Source organism: Pezoporus flaviventris, unplaced genomic scaffold, assembly GCF_033815535.1.
Source record: "Pezoporus flaviventris isolate CSIRO_AGI_PZ_B2104156 unplaced genomic scaffold, CSIRO_AGI_Pfla_v1 ptg000036l, whole genome shotgun sequence".
NCBI classification, from domain to species: domain Eukaryota; kingdom Metazoa; phylum Chordata; class Aves; order Psittaciformes; family Psittacidae; genus Pezoporus; species Pezoporus flaviventris.
The window spans coordinates 3,601,868-3,621,061 of record NW_026892584.1 but is presented as its reverse complement, the minus strand read 5'-3'; the positions used below and the strand labels follow the sequence as shown (position 1 = coordinate 3,621,061).

The 19,194-nt window shown below is 41.9% G+C and overlaps 2 protein-coding genes and 1 long non-coding RNA gene across 3 annotated transcripts in view; 1 reads left to right on the top strand and 2 right to left on the bottom strand.

Moving 5' to 3' along the window:
- Positions 1–571: 571 nt before the first annotated feature.
- On the top strand, positions 572–10,018 carry LOC133274094 (NADH-cytochrome b5 reductase 2). Its single transcript, XM_061462881.1, has 9 exons — positions 572–627; positions 711–857; positions 1,590–1,662; positions 3,403–3,509; positions 4,534–4,663; positions 6,315–6,398; positions 6,912–6,997; positions 7,854–7,953; positions 9,774–10,018. Exons 1-9 carry the CDS (start codon positions 613–615, stop codon positions 9,944–9,946), a joined length of 915 nt encoding a protein of 304 aa, XP_061318865.1. The 5' UTR covers positions 572–612; the 3' UTR covers positions 9,947–10,018.
- A 337-nt stretch (positions 10,019–10,355) lies between these two features.
- LOC133274096 (uncharacterized) lies at positions 10,356–11,562 on the bottom strand. The gene is made up of 2 exons (XR_009745026.1): positions 11,518–11,562; positions 10,356–10,913 (listed from the first exon to the last, which is right to left on the bottom strand). It is a non-coding gene; the product is annotated as an uncharacterized LOC133274096 (long non-coding RNA).
- Positions 11,563–13,888: 2,326 nt separating this feature from the next.
- The window catches only part of PPFIBP2 (PPFIA binding protein 2), an 87,371-nt gene continuing 82,065 nt past the window's right edge, over positions 13,889–19,194 (bottom strand). The window contains exons 24-29 of the mRNA XM_061462882.1: positions 18,866–18,988; positions 17,968–18,093; positions 16,962–17,150; positions 16,346–16,516; positions 14,661–14,726; positions 13,889–14,020 (exon numbers count right to left, since the gene is read on the bottom strand). Of these exons, the coding sequence (XP_061318866.1) occupies positions 13,949–14,020; positions 14,661–14,726; positions 16,346–16,516; positions 16,962–17,150; positions 17,968–18,093; positions 18,866–18,988 (747 nt within the window). The 3' untranslated portion in view covers positions 13,889–13,948. The remainder of the gene's footprint in view (positions 14,021–14,660; positions 14,727–16,345; positions 16,517–16,961; positions 17,151–17,967; positions 18,094–18,865; positions 18,989–19,194) is intronic.

The following is a 19,194-nucleotide window of genomic DNA, read 5'->3' as shown; positions in this document are numbered from 1 at the left end:
TAACGTTGCAGGCTATTTCTGCCTGTAAGACTTGAACTTTGCTGTTTTACAGGACACGCTGTGGCCAACTGGCACAGGACTAGAATTCTTGCATCACCGTTTTATGTTGCTGAACATGAAGGCAATGAGAACTGAGGTAGGGAAATGCGCAGGAGGAACAAGGGCTGTAGCCAGTGAGTGTCCCCTCAGGGTAACGGATTGTGTGGCTGTTTTGTGCACGGTGGGCCTGGTCGCTTGTGATGGCCCATGGAGGTGCGTGCTTCCACCCTGGGAAGCAGCACATGCTGTCTAGGAGGAACCCGCGGCCCTTCCCGGCAGCAAGGTCTGCGTGCGAGATACTCCACTGTTATCTCTAAACGTGCTTTAGCTTTACAAAACACACTTCAAACAGGAATCCAGACCGGGGAAACCCGTTCCAGCGCGGGCTGTGGGAGGAGCGCGGTTTCGATCCGGCCTTGCCTATCCAGTGCTGAGGTCCCGGTCCCAACCCCGCCCTGCCCCGCTGGGGGGCGCTGTAGCTACCGGCGCTGTGGCTAAGCTCGGTGGGCGGGGCGGGCCGTGGCGGCGGGTAGAGGACGCAGGTGGCGAGGTGCCTGCTCGCCGGGAGCTGCAATGGAGGCGCTGGCGGTAAGGGGCCGGGAGGCATGCGGCCCGGGGCCGGGGGCCGGGGGCCGGGCTGCGCCCTTCACCGCCTGCCCTTCTCCTTACAGGGTGCCCCTGTGGCTATCGCCGTGGCCGTGGTAGCTGCATCCGCCCTGCTGCTGCTGCTGCTCAGAAACACGCGGCGGAGGGACGGCGGCCTCGTCACCCTGCAGGACCCGCTCGCTAAATACCCTCTGCGGCTGGTGGAGAAGGAGGTGACCGGAGCGGGCGAATGCCTGAACCCCCTCCCTGGGGCCCAGCCGTAGGGGGTCCTGCTGGGTCCCTTCCCATCCCTGTGCGTCGGTCTGGGGGGCGCTCGGTCCGTGGGCTCGGGGCAGTGTGATGGGAGGTTGGCGCCTCAGCCGGAGGGTGTGAGGGGCGGTATGTCTTGCGCTGCCCCTCTGCACTGCAATGGTTCTTGTGGGCAGAGCAGGATCCTGGAAAGCGTTGGTGCCAACGCTACCGTGTTACACTTGTTCCAAGAGGAGGGTAGACTCATGTCTTTGTGTATGTAAGTCCTACTTTGGAGCTGCGTTTCTCCCTTAATTTCTGCCCAGCGTGACTCATCAGCAAGAGGTAACCCTGACAGCCAGTGTTGAGGCGCGTAGTGACTTGCCTGATCTTTGGCCACAGATGATGAAATGCGCTCATTGGCCTTGGGCGATGGAGAGTTTCCAGATTCTCTTTATGTAAAGGCTCTGTCGGGATTGCGAAGACAGGAAGACGCTCCTTGTGGAATTAAAGAGGAAAAGACCGCTTAGAAACTTCTGATCTATTTAAACTTGATTTTCCAAAGCCATTTCTGCTTCCATTCCTAGCATTTGGCTTGTGTGCTAGCCAAGAACAGGCTTACTAAAGTGCATTGTGTTGAGTAGAGTTTGAAATTCAAAGCAGTGGTGATGTTGACCTCACTCCGATTTCATTTGCTTTGTTTTTTTTTTTTTTAGGAAATTAGTCATGATACTAAGAAATTCCGATTTGGGCTGCCTTCTCCAGATCATAAATTAGGATTACCTGTAGGTAAGCACTGAAACCACATCATTACATATATTTTTTGGGTTTAGGAGTTATAATTGTCCTGGGAGTTCTGACTGTTTGGAAAATTAAGGCTCAGCAAAGCAAGGAGTTAAAAGCTGCATCTGAATGCTGCTGTGTCAGAGAGAAATGCCAGATTTCCCAAGGGGTTGTGTTTCTGATCTTTTGTGTGCTTGTGTGAAATTGTGTGGTGTAGTTTAGAACAAGAGCAGTGAAACTGAACTGGGTGTGGTGGAGTTCATCACCAGTGAGGATATAAGCAAGAATGGTATCTGTCAAAGTTTTTTCTTATTTCTTATTCGCATTCTACTTCCATCTAGTACCCTCACTTTATTGGTGACTGCCCTCAGGCTTTTGGCAAATACAGTTGCACTTGTAAATGAGAATGAGAACAACTCTGCCTGGAAGCTTGTAACTATTCTGTGCAGAGCAAAGGGGAAAATACAACTACTCTACATAGAAGATGCTGAAATACTCGGAAGCTTTTCCGTTCATGCGCTTACCTTTGGTTTACATACATATGCGTCTAGCTTCCTCTTGCTTTCTGTAGCAAGAAGTTCATTTCAGACTAGGATTGTCAGTCTTCTTTCCCGTACCCGGCAGAACTGATGGCATTAAACCTTGGACCTTGAATTCGTGGCAGTCTGTGCGGGGAAAGTCTCCCTTTCTGATCTGCAGATGTTGCCCTGTTTGTTTTGTACTATGTTTTCACAGTTTCCCGTGCTCTATGGCAGGTATCAGGGTTTGTCCATGCATGCCGTGCTGCAAGCACAGCCTTCTTTTGCATCCTGCCTGTCAAGGGCAGCAGTCTTTCTCCAGGTTCTTATCTGGCTTGTATGGGAAAGTGTAATTGAACTGTCTGCACTAACTAGACAAATGATAAATGAATTGAGAACTGCCCCCAAGCGCTTGTGTTTATCCAGACTGTATTCTTAAAAATTCAGGAGTAAGATCCTGAAACTGTATGTGCCAGATTACTTTCTGGGAGATTCCTGCTTTCTGCTTTTTTTACCAGGATCATTTGGCTAGAAATTGAAGTGTTTTCTGCCAGCACTGTTCCTGCTTTTGTTTTTCCATGCAGCAATGTCGATCAGTGCTGTCTGGCTGAGGAGATTACTCTTGCCAAGGAGTTTCAGTTCTTTTAATCAGCAGGTTAAAAGGGTGCCTTTTAGAGTCTGCGTTTTGGAGGATTAGGTTGCACAAAAAGCTGTCTGTGGACAGCAGTGTCCAATGCTATGGCAGCTGCAGCATTACGGAGGTAGGAGTTACCGAGCAGGAGCATGACCCAAGGCTTTGTTCTTGATGTCTTGGTGCAGAATCTCTGGGAAGTTTGTCCTGAGAGGCTGTTGCTGTTAAACCGTAATACTTACTCCTTTGTGAGCTGGTATACCCTTACTTGCACTTCACTGATAGATGTGAGAACAGCAGAACCCAAAATACAGGGCACTTGAGAATGAGCAACAAACTTTCTATATCACTGTTTTATAATAAGTTTCCTACTTTTCTTGTGGCTTATCTTTGTAACATAGCAGCTGTCCTCAGTTACCCTGTGCTCCAGAAACTTTTGCTGCAAAAAGAGACTAAATGTTTTATACGGCATTTATTTGGTGCAGGCTTTCTCCATCATTGCTTGTGTTTAATGGTTTACAATACCTGCTTTTCTCTCCCATCTTTTCTTCCAGGGGTGAAAAAATAAATAATGAGATTGTAATTCTTTCTCCCCAGGCCAACATGTTTACCTTTCTGCAAGAATTGATGGGAATCTGGTGATTCGAGCCTATACCCCAGTTTCCAGTGATGAGACAAAAGGTTATGTTGATTTAATTATAAAGGTAAATTTTGATTTCCTTTAATTTAGATAAATTGCTAGCTTGAATGACTTCATTTCAGGAAAGTATAGAGTTTATTTTGATTGATTGTTTTTCCAATAGCGTGACTGCATGGCAGACAACTCATTTCACATTATCCTTGACTAGTGAGTTGTATCCTGTGTATCTGCTGTATGTCACTGAGAGACAGCAGAGGTAGGGTAGATGGAGAAGGGAATCACTTCCTTGGCAGTTCTGCAGGAACCTCCCTAGTTAACTTTTAACTGATAATGCATGAATAGAAATCGCTCTCCCTTGAGATGCCTATGCTGCTACTAACTGCTAATAGCTGGAAGTAGAAAACAAATCAATAAGAACTGCAATTTTTGGCGATGCTAGAGAGATTGTAATTATATTTCTGTAAGTGTCAGAAGTTGTTGCTAATGTGTTTATTGATTAAGAAAATAGGATACAGAAGAAAGGGAAATCATGTAAGCTGGGGAGTGCAGGATGATTTGATCCCAGGACTTCTGGATTCTCTAATTCTTTTCTATGATAGAGTTTGTCCTTAGGCAAAAATCTGGGCTATTTTGTGTGCTCTGTTCTTCAAGTATGGTGAATTGTTACTAACTACGTAATACTTACTATGTGCTTTGAAACATGAAAAACTTATAACGTGGCTCAGGTCTCTGGGAAAGGCTTGAGAAGATGCAACAATGCTGCTGTTTTCAGGAGTGATTACAAAAATGGAGTAACATGAGGTTCTTGCTGGAGCAGTGGTGAAGTGAGGGCACCAGTACATAATCTGGCTGCCACTGTTCCTATTAGCCTGGCTGTTAGTAGAGAGCATGGGGACATGTGTCTGACAGAGCATTTCACTTATTTTGGCTGCTTCCTGTTGTAAGGCACAACAGGTAACTGGGAGCAAAGAACTCAGTTTCTTTCTCAGATGCTCAATTTCAGACCTGCAATACTGTGTTCTACAGTCTTGTAATACTGTCTGCATGAAAGGTAGTGGGTGATATCATGCAAGTTATTGCTTTTACAGGTCTACCACAAAAATGTGCATCCCAAGTTTCCAGAAGGTGGAAAGATGTCCCAGTACCTCAATGACATGAAGATTGGAGATATTATTGATTTCAGAGGGCCAAATGGGCTCCTTGTCTATAAGGGGGCAGGTAGTGTGGCATGAAGGTGGGAAAGCAAACGGGAGGATTTTGTGCTGGTTATTTTTAGTTTTATAAAACTTGATAACTTTGTAGCAAACCTTCTTTTTAAAAAAGTGTAAAAGAGAAAATCCACCTTTCCTGATCTTGATCAAGAGCCCATCAGAGTTCATATGATGGAAAGGAGTACTTTGTGTTTACTTTGTGTGAGGAGTAGCTGGTCTCACTCCTGGGACCATATCATGTCGAGAAATCACTATTGCATTATACTAGTGAGAAGGCTGCACTGGAAATAATACCTCAGCTATACATATGGAGGGAGATGTTCCAGATGCTTCTTAACTAAGTAAGGGAGGCTGTGGCCTAAAATGCCCACTGAGACTCTCAGTGTTGTAACTGAATAACCTGCTGACTGAGAGCCAGCTCCATCTCACGATTAAACCTGTTGACTGTGAGGAAATGAGTTCAGAGAAGTAATCTTCTTTCACGATGCAAGTGAAAGATTTTGCACTGATGCTGGCTGAAAGGGACTGTTCACTTAACTCTTACTTCAGGGGGATATAAGTGCTCAGTACTTCTCTGGATCGTGACCTTTCATGATGAGTAATATACTAATGAATCTGTTACACCTCAGGAAACAAGCGATGCATTTTTTGCAAACATTCCTTTCTGCTCTGCTTTGGCTGCTATAAAAAGTGGTAGCTAGGGAAGCTTGTTACTAGTTACTTATCTCTTAAGACTGGAATATGTCAAGTGCTTTTTGTATAAAATGCTTTTGATGGGCTTTTCATTTGGCTTGGTCCTTGGAGATTAATTCAATCACAATTCTGTGGTAGCAATGGTGTACCCAGGTGTAGAGCAGCAATGGCCAAGGTGGTCTCTTCACAGGATAGCAGGAGTCACCCAGCTTACTACGGGTGTCATGGGGGATCTCAGTGACTAGAAGTGAATTACAGTAATGAAATACTAATCTTTGCAGGGGTTCCTGCTTGATGCTGATTTAATTACAACTCCATTGAGAGTGTACACATGCAAATGGTGAAATCCATGGTGCAAGTGAGAATGAAGATGTCTTAAACCTTTTTCTCTGTCGTAGGGGCTGTGGTTACCTTTAGCTACCACCAACATTCACAGATGCCAAGTTGTGTTTTAGGCATGATGTGGGACTCTTCTTCAGGGACTGTAGCAATAGGACAAGGGGTAACAGGTTTGAACTTAAACAGGGGAAATTTGGGTTAGGTATAAGGAAGAAGTTCTTTCCTGTGAGGGTGGTTACCCACAGAGGTGGTGAATGCTCCATCCCTGGCAGTGTTCAAGGCCAGGGTGGACAGGGCTTTGGGTGACATGGTCTAGGGTGAGGCGTCCCTGCCCATGGCAGGGGGTTTGGAACTAGATGATCTTAAGGTCCTTTCCAACCCAAACCATCCTATGATTCTATGTGGGAATCCTGGAGTTTATTATGAATGGTGTTGTACAGCAGGGAAGGAGTAGATCAGTTGTTCAAAGACTGGAGTTTTTAGGGACAAAGAGGTTTTTAACTCTTTGTGCTCACTGCTGTGGTGAGTCCATTCAGCATTTCCAGTTCTGTCCTAATAGCTAGCGTATAGCAATCCATGTTTGTTTTGGAGTTGATATACCTATAGGTTTTGAATATTTCTTCTAGGTACCTTTCTTATCAAGCCTCATAAGAAGTCTGAAGCAGAGAAGAAGTTTGCAAAACATCTTGGGATGATAGCTGGAGGAACAGGTAAAACTATTCACATCCTGAGGAATGTCTAGAGAGCAAATATCTTTATGGGTGTGTGTGAGAAGTATCAAACATGGTACCTCAGCAGCAGAGCACTTACACCTGTATTTCTTTTCCTAGCAACTCTGACGCTTTCCAGTGGCTTGAGCTCAGTCCTGGGAGCTAGAAACTTCAGAGTTTTAATCTTGATTTACAGCGTGTCCTCAGAGAAGTCACTGTCTCTCTGAGCATCAGCCTCAATCACCAAAAATGTTTTAGGAGAATATCTTGGAGGCAAAAGGGCTGTATGTGATAGAGAATGCTGAAGAGGAAAGCCCCAGATAGAAGTACTGTGGGCTTGGATTGGTTGGGTGGGTTTTTTTAGACTATTTGTAATAGTAGAATCCCCCAAGCTCTGCATTTGTCCCTGTGCAGACTAAGCTTCCACTGAAGACTGATGGAAGGCAGCTTTAATACTGAAACTGCAGCTACAGAAAGAAGTACCCAGTTTTTAACCACTCTGTTTTTTAACAGGAATAACTCCGATGTTGCAGCTGATTCGTCGGATCACAAGTGATCCCAAGGACTCCACTAAATGTTATCTTCTTTTTGCTAATCAGGTGAGTGTACTGACTCATCTGTTTGTCCTTCTTTAATGGCCTACCTTCTCTGCTGGCCTCTGAGCTTTCTGAAGTGATGGCCATTGACCCCTGGAGAAAGTTCTGCTTTGCATGTTTAGTACTCTTCCAGTGTCCTTGGATTCGTGAATTTCACCCAACCATTTATGAGAAAATTTTATCTCAGATGGGACATTTAAAAATGATCAGCATGGGGAGGAGCAGGAGATGGTTAATATTTAAGGTCTTAATATAATGTCTTCGAGTAAAGCAATTTAAAGAGAAACTGAATAAAAAAATGAACCATAAGACCCTTTATAAGTACTTGCATGGTGCTCTCACAGTTCGCATGATCATCTTCTATTTGTTTTGAAGATCGCTCCTTATAGTTTCACTTGTACTCCCTAAGTCCTATATTAGGGAATAAATACTGTGAACAGATCCTGATCCCTCTACTCATTTTACTCCTTTGCTGATTCCACGGGAAAATTTAGTTTGGTTAGTCTGTTTCTGCAGTTAACCATCACCATGCTGGTACACAGGGCCACATTTGCCAGGCTCAGAAACAAAGTCAGCTAATTCTGATTTTTTTACCTTGAATTTAAAAGTTGTTAAAATTGCCATCTTTAAGTCAGTGTTTAGGTGGCTATTAAGTCTCATAGGTTGTTGTTCCTAATCTGAATTTACAGAAGCCTTTAATGATAATAGCTTTTGTGCATGGGGGGGGGGGGGGGGGAGAACCCACTTGTTTTTTGTTTGAATGAGTTATTACTGCCTTTGTCCTGTAGAATGCCAGGTGAGCTCACCTTAGAGGGCACCTTGAGGTGGGTTGGACCTAAACTGCGGTCTCATTTTGCAGACAGAGAAAGATATATTACTGAGAGCTGAGCTAGAAGACATTGCTAAGAGGCATCCTGATCAGTTCACGTTTTGGTATACACTGGACAGACCTCCACAAGGTAAGCTGCTGGTACACACTGGAAGTGTGTTTGCTGATCACCGTTTCACTTGTGTTCAAGAGATCATTAGTATAATACCAATTCCTCTTGTTTTGCACTTCTAAATGACAAAGATGCCCCTCAGAAAGAAGTCTTACCAAAACACCTCTTTTGAATAGTGATCTAAACCAGGTGGGTCTTAGAAAGTGAACTAAAATTAACTCCTCTTATGTCAGACAAGTTATTCCGTGGATCTTTTGATGTATTCTGGGAGGTGCCAGTTTTGGGGACTTTTAAAAGTTACAGCCCTGTTTTGAGCTATTGCTCCAGTCAGGTTATGTTAGCATTTTGTAGGCATTAAATTGCTTAATACCTGTAAAAAGTACAGGCACATCTTTGTTTTGCAGCAGCTCTAGATTAGATTCTGGTAAAACAAACAGCTGCCATGTGTATAGATAAAGGCATTAACTGTAGGCTGGTGTAGCAATGAATTGGAAATGGAGGGAGAGGTTGAATTTACTGAATCTTTTCAGACACTTGGGTAGTCATGTTTGCTGCTGTTGTAAGTGATCTGAGCTTTTATTTAACACACATGAGAGCCAAACTGAGTCAGATTGAAGTTCTGTGCCTGATGTCAGCAACAGCCATGAGTAGAAGGCCAGAAAATGTCTTGGTACTCTTCCAGTCTTTCATATTTCTCAGTTCTGAGCCAACTACAGCTACAGTAACACTCAGTGGACTACTTCTGTAAGAACTTAGCATGTCTCATTTGGAGCCCACCTGAGGTTTTTGGCAGTCTGTTCATTAGTGGTTCCACAGGATTAGCACTTTTGTGTGAAGAATGACATCCTCTGGTTTGCATTTGCCTCCTAACTCATGTGTTGGAAGAGTATGAATAGGTGCCTATGTACTGTCTTCACATTACTAATTTTACAGACATCTGTAAAAAACAACAACAACAAAAAACCAACATCAGTTGCGCCTGCTGCCCCATCTCCTGTACACTGACAGCTGCTGGTCTCCCCATGCAGCAGTGATTATGTACCTTTGCTCATCCTTGTTCCGACTATCTTTTCCAGCTCTGCTGTGTCCCTTTTTAAGCTGAGCAGCTCAGCACTGAACAGTGCCAGTCAAGATGCAGGCAAACTCAATTTTTACTTTCCCTTACCTGATACTCCATAAGATTTTACATGCCTTTTGATTACTGCTGTTTTCATAACAGCAATATCTTTTTCCTGATGATCTTAAAGCATGTACTTTTTTTATGTGAAGGCAGGATTATTTTCCCTACTTGGCTCACTTTGAATGGCAGATGCGTTCAATTTCAGTAATATTACTGCTTAAGATAATTTAGCATTTCTTTCCTCTTCTTTTTTCTTAGCCCTTTACACAGGAGGACTTTTGTCATCATCTAACTTTGTCACCTCATCGCTCGATCTCTTTTCTATTTTTGGATTTTTTCATGTGTTGGATGGCACAGGTCTCAACCTTTCTCCCTGCACAACTGTCCCAGGTGACCTCTCTTCACTGGAGAAAAGCTAATTTAATTTACTCTTCCTGTTTATTCCTACCTGCTGTCTAATTTCTTTTAAATCTATCATTTATTGAGAACTTCCATGTCTTATCAATGAGATCCTTGTTACCCATATGCTACTTGTTCCTGTGGAAGGGGACCACTATGTTTGAGCTCACTGAGAGATTTAACCCTCTTTTGGCTTGCACAGTGATAGTAGCTTAACCTCACTGATTCTACAGCTACTTTGCAAGTACAACACAGGCAGTTTTAGAAGGCTTCAAACTGTTTAGCGATTCATATTAAAAGTTTAATCTCTCTGTTTCAGATTGGAAGTACAGTTCTGGCTTCATCACTGCAGAGATGATTCAAAGCCACCTCCCTCCCCCTGGCAGTGAGACACTCATTCTCCTATGTGGGCCACCACCCATGATTCAGTTTGCCTGTCAGCCCAACCTGGACAAACTTGGCTATCCCAAGAGCAGTACATTTTCTTATTAATGCTGATGTCATCTGATACTTTTTCCTAAGTACTGTGTGTTTTCCTACAGGAACAACTGGTATGTAACTGCAGTGTTTTTTTTGTGTGTGTGTTTCTTAACAACTTAAAAGAATTCCTGTGGTTTATAACTTCACAATTGCCTTTGCATATTTTAAGAAATTGAGAGATCATCTTGAATTGTGTGGAAGTAACTTAGTTTAACCTCTTAAGTTAGTATGAAATGTTAGTACTGAGGAACAAAACAATTAAGAGTAATTGGAGAGGTAGGACAGAGATAAAACCACTTGTTTGTTGACATGGGTATGGAATTTGGGAGAGGTCTGTGAAGCAGGACTGGCATGGTTTGACTGTGCTCTGCAGGTAATTAATTTAGGAAATCCTGGGGAGGACAGTACAAAGAACAGTCTATTTTCCTCCCCTTTGTTTTTTTCATGCTGCTTTAAACCCTTTCCCAGGACTAACAAACTGAAATACCAGAGACTATGTTATTGAAGAAGTGAATAGAGTTTGGGCAACACGCAAATTGCCTATTATTGTAACAGAAATTCTCACTAGTGTGAAATTTATTTGGGAAGATTAAAATAACTTCATGCTGTCTTCTAACAGCCTTAGCTAAATCACTGTCAAATGCATAGAGAAGTTCTGGGCTACATATACAGACATGACTACTGTTGTGGTTCCATTTGAATGTCATTCCCTACATGCACTGCTTGCTCTTCTGGCAGCTTCAGAAATCTCCTTTGCTTACAAGAAAACATTGTTTCTTACTTTCTATTGTAAGCTATGCTGAGGTGATCTTATACTTAGATAATCATGTTAGTGTTTTTACCACATACACAGCGTTTAATTCTTAGCCTTCAGCTCCTGAAGTACTGCACTGCATGTTCGTCTCCAGGAATTAGTTTATCCTGCAGTTGTTTCAAGGTCTGGCAGATCTCTGAGTCAGAAGACTTGTGATGTCAGGGGCTAATGAATGTGTGTCCTGGGTTCAGCAGTAGCAGTCATGTTTTTCCTTTGTGTTAACTGGTGCAGTGCTGTGTTTTGACTTCTAGCTTGAGAACAGTGTTGGTGAAGCCGATGTTTTCGGTTGCTGCTAAGTGATGTTTACCCTGACCAAGGACTCTGTGAGGCTCATGCTCTGCCAGGAAGGAGGGGAAGCTGTGAGGAAGCAGAGACGGGGCGCCTGACCCGGGCTGGCTGGGGAGGTATTCCATACCACAGCACGTCATGCCCGGGGTGGGGGGTAACTGGGAGTTACCCGGAAGGACAGGGGCTTCCGGGTGGAACTCGCTTTCTTGGCCGGTGGTATCGTATTCTCTTCCCTTGTTATTTTCCCTTATCATTGTTTTAGCTGATAGTAGCGGTGGTGATTTGTTGCTGGACTGTTCTTGTCTCAACCCGTAGGAGTTGCACTCTCTCGATCCTCCTCCCCGTTCCTCCGGGAGCGGGGAAGGGGAGAGCCCCGGTGCGGGGGGGGGGGGGGGGGGGAGACGGACACGGACCTTGATTGTTGTCAGCTCGGCACCACTCACTGGGAGTGAGTGAACAAGTTACCTGACTGGGTTTAAACCAAGACAATGTGTTTACTAAATATTTTTACTCATATAAAACAAAAGGAATCTACTAGGTAAAGGTTTTTTTGTACTTCATCAGTTATGTCTGTAGCAGTGATGAAAAGACAGATACAGGGTTTCATACTGTTGATTCTGTCCCAGGTAAGAGATCAACAACATGTGTGTTTCTGTTAGAATCATGCCACAGTCAGAAAGAGATGGAGGTACACTCAGCATTTATTCATAACAGTCAAAAAATATAAGCATTTATGCCAGTGTTATGCTAGTTAGGATTTCTTACTTAGATACATGTTTTAAAAATACCAATAACTTTATAGATTGACTATTCACAGCCAAGTTAGCAGAACACCACACTGAGTTATAAATATATCATCAAAAGAAAACTGAAAATCTGCTTGGAATATCCCAGTGATACTAGGGCTGCCTCTGTTAGAGCAGCTTACCTTATTTGTAGTGCTGTAACAAGTCTGGTGGCTAATTAACCCAACAAAGTATTTCAGATGCCCATAGCACATGGCTACTAGTGGTGATTGCATTGTCAGATGGGAGAGGTACTGGACTGGTACATTCAGTACCTTTTATTAAGCATTTTTAGTTGGCTGATGTGTAGACTGATTTCTCGTTCCTTTGAATTTTCCATTATAATTTCATTGTTCAAGTGATTGAAAAATAATTTGCTTTGGTTTTGCCATTTTGGACAGTAAAATTGTGTTTAGCTTCTAAAATCTGTACAGTGCAGAGTCTCTCATGAGAGGCTCAGGGAGTGAGGAGCAGAAGAGGTCACCTTTAACAAGTGCCACTGACAGCTCTGGAAGAGCCGTTGCTGCATAGCTGGGACAGTACCAGAGATTTCCCCTGTTTTTATTTCCCTGTTAACTAAGATAACAATTTAATTCCTTATTAATACATAAGAGGCACATGTCAACTGATGCCACAAGTAACTGCTGCTGTAAAGGAGACACCTTCACCTGTGAACTGCCCCTCAAGTGAGTAATGAGAGGCTGTGTTTTCCTCTTTCACATTGCTGCAGTCCTGCCTAGCTCAGTAGAATACCAACAACTCTTTTGTCATCTGTTTTAAAGAAACAAATATTTATTTTATTAAGGTGCTTGTCTGATGCTCCTTAGTGGCACTGTACACTTCACAAAGCAATAACGTTTGTCTCCTATTGCTAAACAAAGTATTCTATGAAAACCTAGATGTAGCCGGAATGAAAAGAGTGCTGTTTACTTTCAGTTCTATCGTTTACAACATCGTTAGTTGTCATGCAAACATTACAGAAGTGTTTCTACTATAATCTGCAGTCCTCAGGACTGTTTGCAGCTATACATTTAATTAAGAAATAGGTTTATTACCATTCCTGTCTTCCTGAGAGCCAGCACTGGGTTTCAACCAGGTATGGGGCTCAAAAAACCTGGTCTGAGCCATTTTGACTGTTCAGAAGGCTCATAAACATCCTGATGCTTGCACACGTACATCAGTACTGGCCATTTTGGACAAAACGCCAATGTACAGACAGAGCCCATTCAGTCATTCCAATTAAGGAACTGTCATGTAAAACCAGGCAGCAGATCATGCTAGAAATTCTGTTGAACTTACCCTACAGAGTGCAGCAAACACCCTTCTTAAAGTTACATTTTACATTAATTAGGTGTTGTGATTTCTCCTTGATAGTGACCAGCTCAGTGCACATATAAAAATCATCATGTGAAATGAAGCACCAGCTTTTGAGTACATCAGTTTCTCTGGCAGCCTCAAAGTCACATATCCTGCTGGAGTTGTTCAGCATCTTTTTGAGTTGGGTCAGGATTTATGAACATGCTGTCTTGTCATCATCCTGATAAAAGCAAGGCCATTATGTTCTAGTCTTCCCTTTCTACACTGCACTTACTTATTTAGATAAAAAGAGGGCAGGACATGTGCTAATGAAAGGGGTGAGAGATTAAAATCCTTTCATGGGAAGCATTCTCTGGCAGGCTTGTAGTAGTAGTTGGTGAGGCAGTACTCACCAGCATCCATCTGAATGTCTAGGTAGCTCTGATTAGTTCACATGGTACAACAGAGTATTAATGATTCCTGCATTACAAATCAATTATAAAAATAAAAAAATGACAAAAGATCTTCCAAATACAGTATGTAAACATACCATGTAAAAGATGACTGAATAAAAGGGTGGTGCCAGACAGCTTTCCAGAGTCTGCTGTGAGTATTCTCTCTCAACACTTATTTCACATTATGCAGTAAAGAAGATTGTGTGGAGGAGAGTTACCTGTGCCGCATTGCTACAATGACAGTATTAAATTCTCTGTGGTAAGTGTAATTGGCAGAAAAGAGGTAAAGCTTTTCCATAGACAGCATCAAGCTGCTCCTGGCCACCCCTCTGGACAGGCATGAGGTATTAGTAGTGTTCTTGGTCACACTGAAACATCATCTCCAGTCTTCAAAGGTAGGTGTTAAAAATCTGCTGTCATTCAGCATTTCATCTTGGCTTAACATCGTCTGAAAAAAACAAGGTATGAATGAATAAGCATGTTCATTTAGAGGCCTGTGGTTAAACAAATCCAACTGCAGTGAGATGAGATTCACAACAGAGGGGGTTAGAGACACATCAAATTAAAAGGAATTTCTTAAATGTAGCTTTAAATGAGCTATTGTTTGCCTTAGGGGACTCTCTCAAAGATCTTGTGTTGCATGTTACTCTGCTATGTTATGTAATTCTTCATTATACCTTTCAGTCCACCTTTTAATTAGCTGCTAATTAATTAAGTCAGGAATTAGTGGTAGTTGGGATTTTGTTTTTCATTGAGTTTTTAGCTCATGTAAATTTCCTAGTCTGTATCTCTTTGTGACTGAGGCATTCAATGGTGGTTACTTAAAAAAATCCTTCGAAGAATTGTTTTCATTTAAGGGGATGTATATCTGTCATTGAGTTAAGAGATAGAGGAGTTCATGAAAAAATAGGCTTAAAGGAAACTTAATTTCTAGTGGAATTAATAAGCAGTGTGGTTTTGGACTGTGAATGTGCAACCAGGCTCTAAGAGGTTAACTTACTCTTAACTACCACCAGCAATGACCAGCTTGCACTGAATTCCAGCTGAATACATTTGTTACTTTAAAACAAGAATGGATTAGTACATACCGTAAGATGGTTTATGCCTTGAGAAAGAGCCCCTATTTGCGTTACTGTTCCTTCTGAATGTTCCATCTGTAAAAGTATTCAGGAATGAGTTCAAATCAGTACATGCAATTTTATTCACTCTCTGCATCTTTGGGAGGTATCTGTGCCTGGACAAGTGAAGTTGTGGGACGTTTAAAAGTTCCGATTTCTGCACGGTCATTAAAAAGCCTCCATGCTAAAAGGTATGTGAGACGCATTTAACTGTAGGAAGAGTGAATCCTGGTCAAGATGATGGACTGATTTTATGAAACTTGAGCTTTAATTTGCAGAAGGAAAGAAAAACCTTAACTGATACTGTCAATAGAGAATAATGTTTTCCTCATGGTGTAACACTTCTTATATTTCTGGCAGTTGTCTCTGACAGGCAAGAAGCAGAGTCCTTCATGATGCAGTCCCACCTACCCCTTGGATAAAAGGTTACCACTTATAGGGAACTGAGATTTTCCCTGCATGACTCCATGCTCAGAAGTCCCACTTTATTGAAAGACCATGCTCCTAGAGGAAAATCCAGGATTTTGGTACTGCCTGAACAACTGCTTAGTGTAAGCTCTTGGCTCAAAGTTACTGCAGTCACTTGCAAAACTCTTCACTGTGCAAGCACAAATCCATGCTCAGTTACATTCAGGATCTGGTACTGGCCCTCCTGAGGAACAGTACTTCGTTTTACTATGGTAAAACTTTCAATTAATAAAGATAATGGTTAGGTGAAGAACACAAATGATGAGATGTTAGATGCAGGAAACCATGCAGATGAAAAATAACCTTCACAGTTAGTCTTTTCAGTTTTGTGACCATTCTCTTATCAGTCTTAAATTGCTTTTATCTATCTCATGTCAGGCACCACTGAGATAGGGCAGTTCACCCCAGCTGCCCCGTCTGGCTCTTGTGTGTTGATGAAGTTCACACAAGGCTCCACGAGCTCCATTTTTCAGGGTTTACATCCCTTTACACAACAGCAAAGTTGAATAAAATTTGATGGGTTTTCGTCTTCCTCATTAGTCTGTGTGATGTCTGGAGAGTTTCATACACAAGTTCACTACTACATAAGAAAAGTGAATTATTTCAGTACTGGTTTATTAATAGTCTTGTTCTATGTATTGTTTTCACATACACCTCTTCTAAGCAAAACTACTCCCTGCTGTACATAATGAAAGAAAAATTCAGTTGGATTCTTTGAATAATGTCCATTAAAAATATACAGTCCACTTGTTGTTTAATATATAACAACTTGATACCTTTGTACAAATGAGTCCAAAAAACTTTATTACATTTAAAAACCACCCATAAAGATCAGGCAAAAAATAGTGTGCCATATTGAGATTATGAAAGCTAGAAGTACAAGTCGTGTGTTTCCTGCCACCACCACCTTAATTGTCAAAATACATTAATCGTCGTAGTGTAAAGGTGTCATATACCTGAAAAAGGGCTTGAAGATAGATGAGTTTATATGACATTGATTAAAAAAATTAACCTGACATTCTTAGGACAGAACTCTTTTTAGTGTCCACCGCCAGTACTTTCTCAGTAAAAGTTCATGCGGATGCAGCAAATACTTTGTTACATGCTAACGTTTGGTTATTTGCAAGCTTTGGAATGCATGGAGAGGATGAGATGAGATGAGAATGGCATCAGTCTGTCTGTCCCACCTGATCCAGCTCCCTGTCAGTGATGGGACTAAGGCCTTTGTATCCACCATAGTTTTTCTGAGAACCATTTGTAGCACCTGGGTTTGTATCCATAGGACAAATGTAGTCTGTTGATTCATCAAATTTCTTTTTCCTTAAATTTCCAAAATGTGAAAATCCAAGTTTCTTTGGCTAAAACAAGAAGACAACAGAGTAAGTAAGTTTTGAACAAGAAAAATAAGGTTGCCCTTTAAACATTCAACAACCTCTTTTTTCTTTTTTTCTATCTATTGCTATACCACTGTAGTCCTTGAAGTATGTAGATTCTGAATTAAATCAATTTGGTTTTAAAGCCAGAGTTATTTATAGTTGATGTTAAGTACATTTAGGTAGTGTTCCTTCTAAGAAAAGATGGAAGGTAAAAAGAGACAGTGGGATTGCATGATTATTTCAGGAGCTGATTTAAACAGATAAATATAAATTAAATGCTTCAGTATCTAGAATTAAGGAAAACATAACACTACTCCTTCTAGAGCTGACCTCTCCCTGGCCCATATTTGTTCCTTATTTTCTCTACAAGACAGGAGAGAGGAAGTCTGAAATTCCCAAGTACTTCCCTTTTGAAAGCAGGACATACCCGGACTTTGGCGGTGGTGGTCAGAGGTGTGTATGCTGTGGACTCTGTTATTTCTCTCTTTTCTTGTTGAGCCTCTGGTCCAATTAATACGTTGAAATTGGTCGTCAGGTGGCGCCGCAGCAGAGTCTTCTGAGGGGGAATATTCAGCAGCATCGCCAGTGTGTCACCATTGAAGCGAGGCTCCAGAAGCTGTTAAAATATTGGCAGAATAGGGATTTTTACATGGTTAAATATTTGCAATAATAAGCCATTACAGTACTTGTCAGAGGAATTTGTCATTGCTAAGCTGTCTACATTAGGCCTTTTATAACTCACTCATACAATACTCACTAGGGTTTGAATGGGAAATACATGAATGTGGACACTAAGAGCTGAGAACTTGATTGTATTTATATTTATCAGCAAACCTTATATTTGATTGGATTGCATGAGTTTTCAGAATTTTCTGCCCTAGAGTATAAACTGACAAAATAGCACATATTTTTCTGTTTCATTTTTGCAGAATTTCTACAGCACTAGAATCGGTATTTCAGAAGTGTGACTTTATTAAGCTGCAAACAGTTCTGAATATTTGGAATTAAACCCCATCATTCCTGACTGCCAGCAAGACTGCTGTGAGTTCAGGACATCATTTACTGTGGCACAGAATTCTAGTAATACCACTCCAAGAAACACTTGATGATTCTTTATTAAATAAGTAACTTTCCCACGGTACAGTTTGGATTTTGGTTGGTTTGCTTTTTAATGTACTGCTGTTAGACACTCATGCACAGCTCACCTTTCATTATAAAACTTGTTTTAGCAGTTCCTTTTTATTTTAGCTTTCCTTTATAAAATTAAGACTCATGGATCAAATAGGCACTTTACAAGGCCTGATCATGCTGTTGTATCACAGATAAAGCTGTTTCCTCCAGCTGGACAAACACCAGGTAAAACATGTTTTATGTTACAGTCTGTCAGTTTTCAGTGGATGTGTAGTAAAATGTTAAATGTGAAGAAGTCTTACAATCAGGGCACCATGCACTCCACTTCCTCGAAGGTTCGGTGCGTATTCTGCCAGGTCGACTGATCTGAGCCATTCCATCACTCTGTGGTTGGACCACTGAACAACTTCAGACGGTGAACCGTTACTCTGCTGAAGTAACCAGAGGTCATGCTGACACTGTAGCCTGTATTATCACTGCGCATTCACAACATGTGCCCTTAGTTCACATAAAACCATTGCTCCTCCTCTCCTTCAAAGAAAGAGCAGCGTTTTTTCCCTAGATTCTAAGGTATTGTTCTGGATCAAGCTGAAGCCCCATACATTGCATCAAGTAATATAACAGTAGAGACCACAGACACCAGGTATAAAAAAGGGAGCATTTTGAGAACAATATTATTGTCAGGCTTTAATACTAAATGAACAAATTACGGTGACTTATTGTCAGGTTGTAATACAAAATGAATACGGCTAACCAGGTAAGGCAAAAACCTTACAGTCTTTGAGAGTTAAAAATTAGGAGAGGCAAAGAAAAAACATTCCAAATTACTATCTATCTCAGAAGTTGAATTAACTTCTAAACAATGATCTATCAAGGGAAGTGCATGAGATCAGCTAGTAAGTGGCTCAAGCACTTTAGGACTCAGTAGATTTTTCTTAATGCCTCATCCTGGCAGTGTTCAAGGCCAGGTTGGACGGAGCCTTGGGTGGCATGGTTTAGTGTGAGGTGTCCAGGCCCATGGGAGGGGGATTGGAACTAGATGGTCTTAAGGTCTTTTCCAACCCTAACTATTCTATGATTCTGAGATTCTATTATTGGTGAGTACATGTTACATTCCGAGCGGGAAAGCAAGCAGCATAACTACTGCTTTAGGCGCAACTCCCTATTAGCAGTGATTCTACTGTATCCTTGCACTCTTACCTCTTCAACTGGTCTCCTGCGTAGACAGTGGGGGTTGAAACCGTTGATGTGCAGCACATGAATGGCACATTTAATACTCAGGTGATGCAGCTGACTGGTGACTTTCAGAAAGAGAAGGTCGTTCTGTGAAGGGGAGAGCCCTTTAAGTGGCAAAGAATACATACCAGAACAGGTACTTTCCCCAGGAAGAAAGACGTTAAGCTTGCTATGTAGTTTTACCTAGAGACGAGGCTGTACTTCTGAAACCAGCTATATTAGGCATTTTTTTTCATAGCACAGTTAACAAAAACAATTACCAGCTGTAAGAAAACACAGTGGCTATGTGTGGT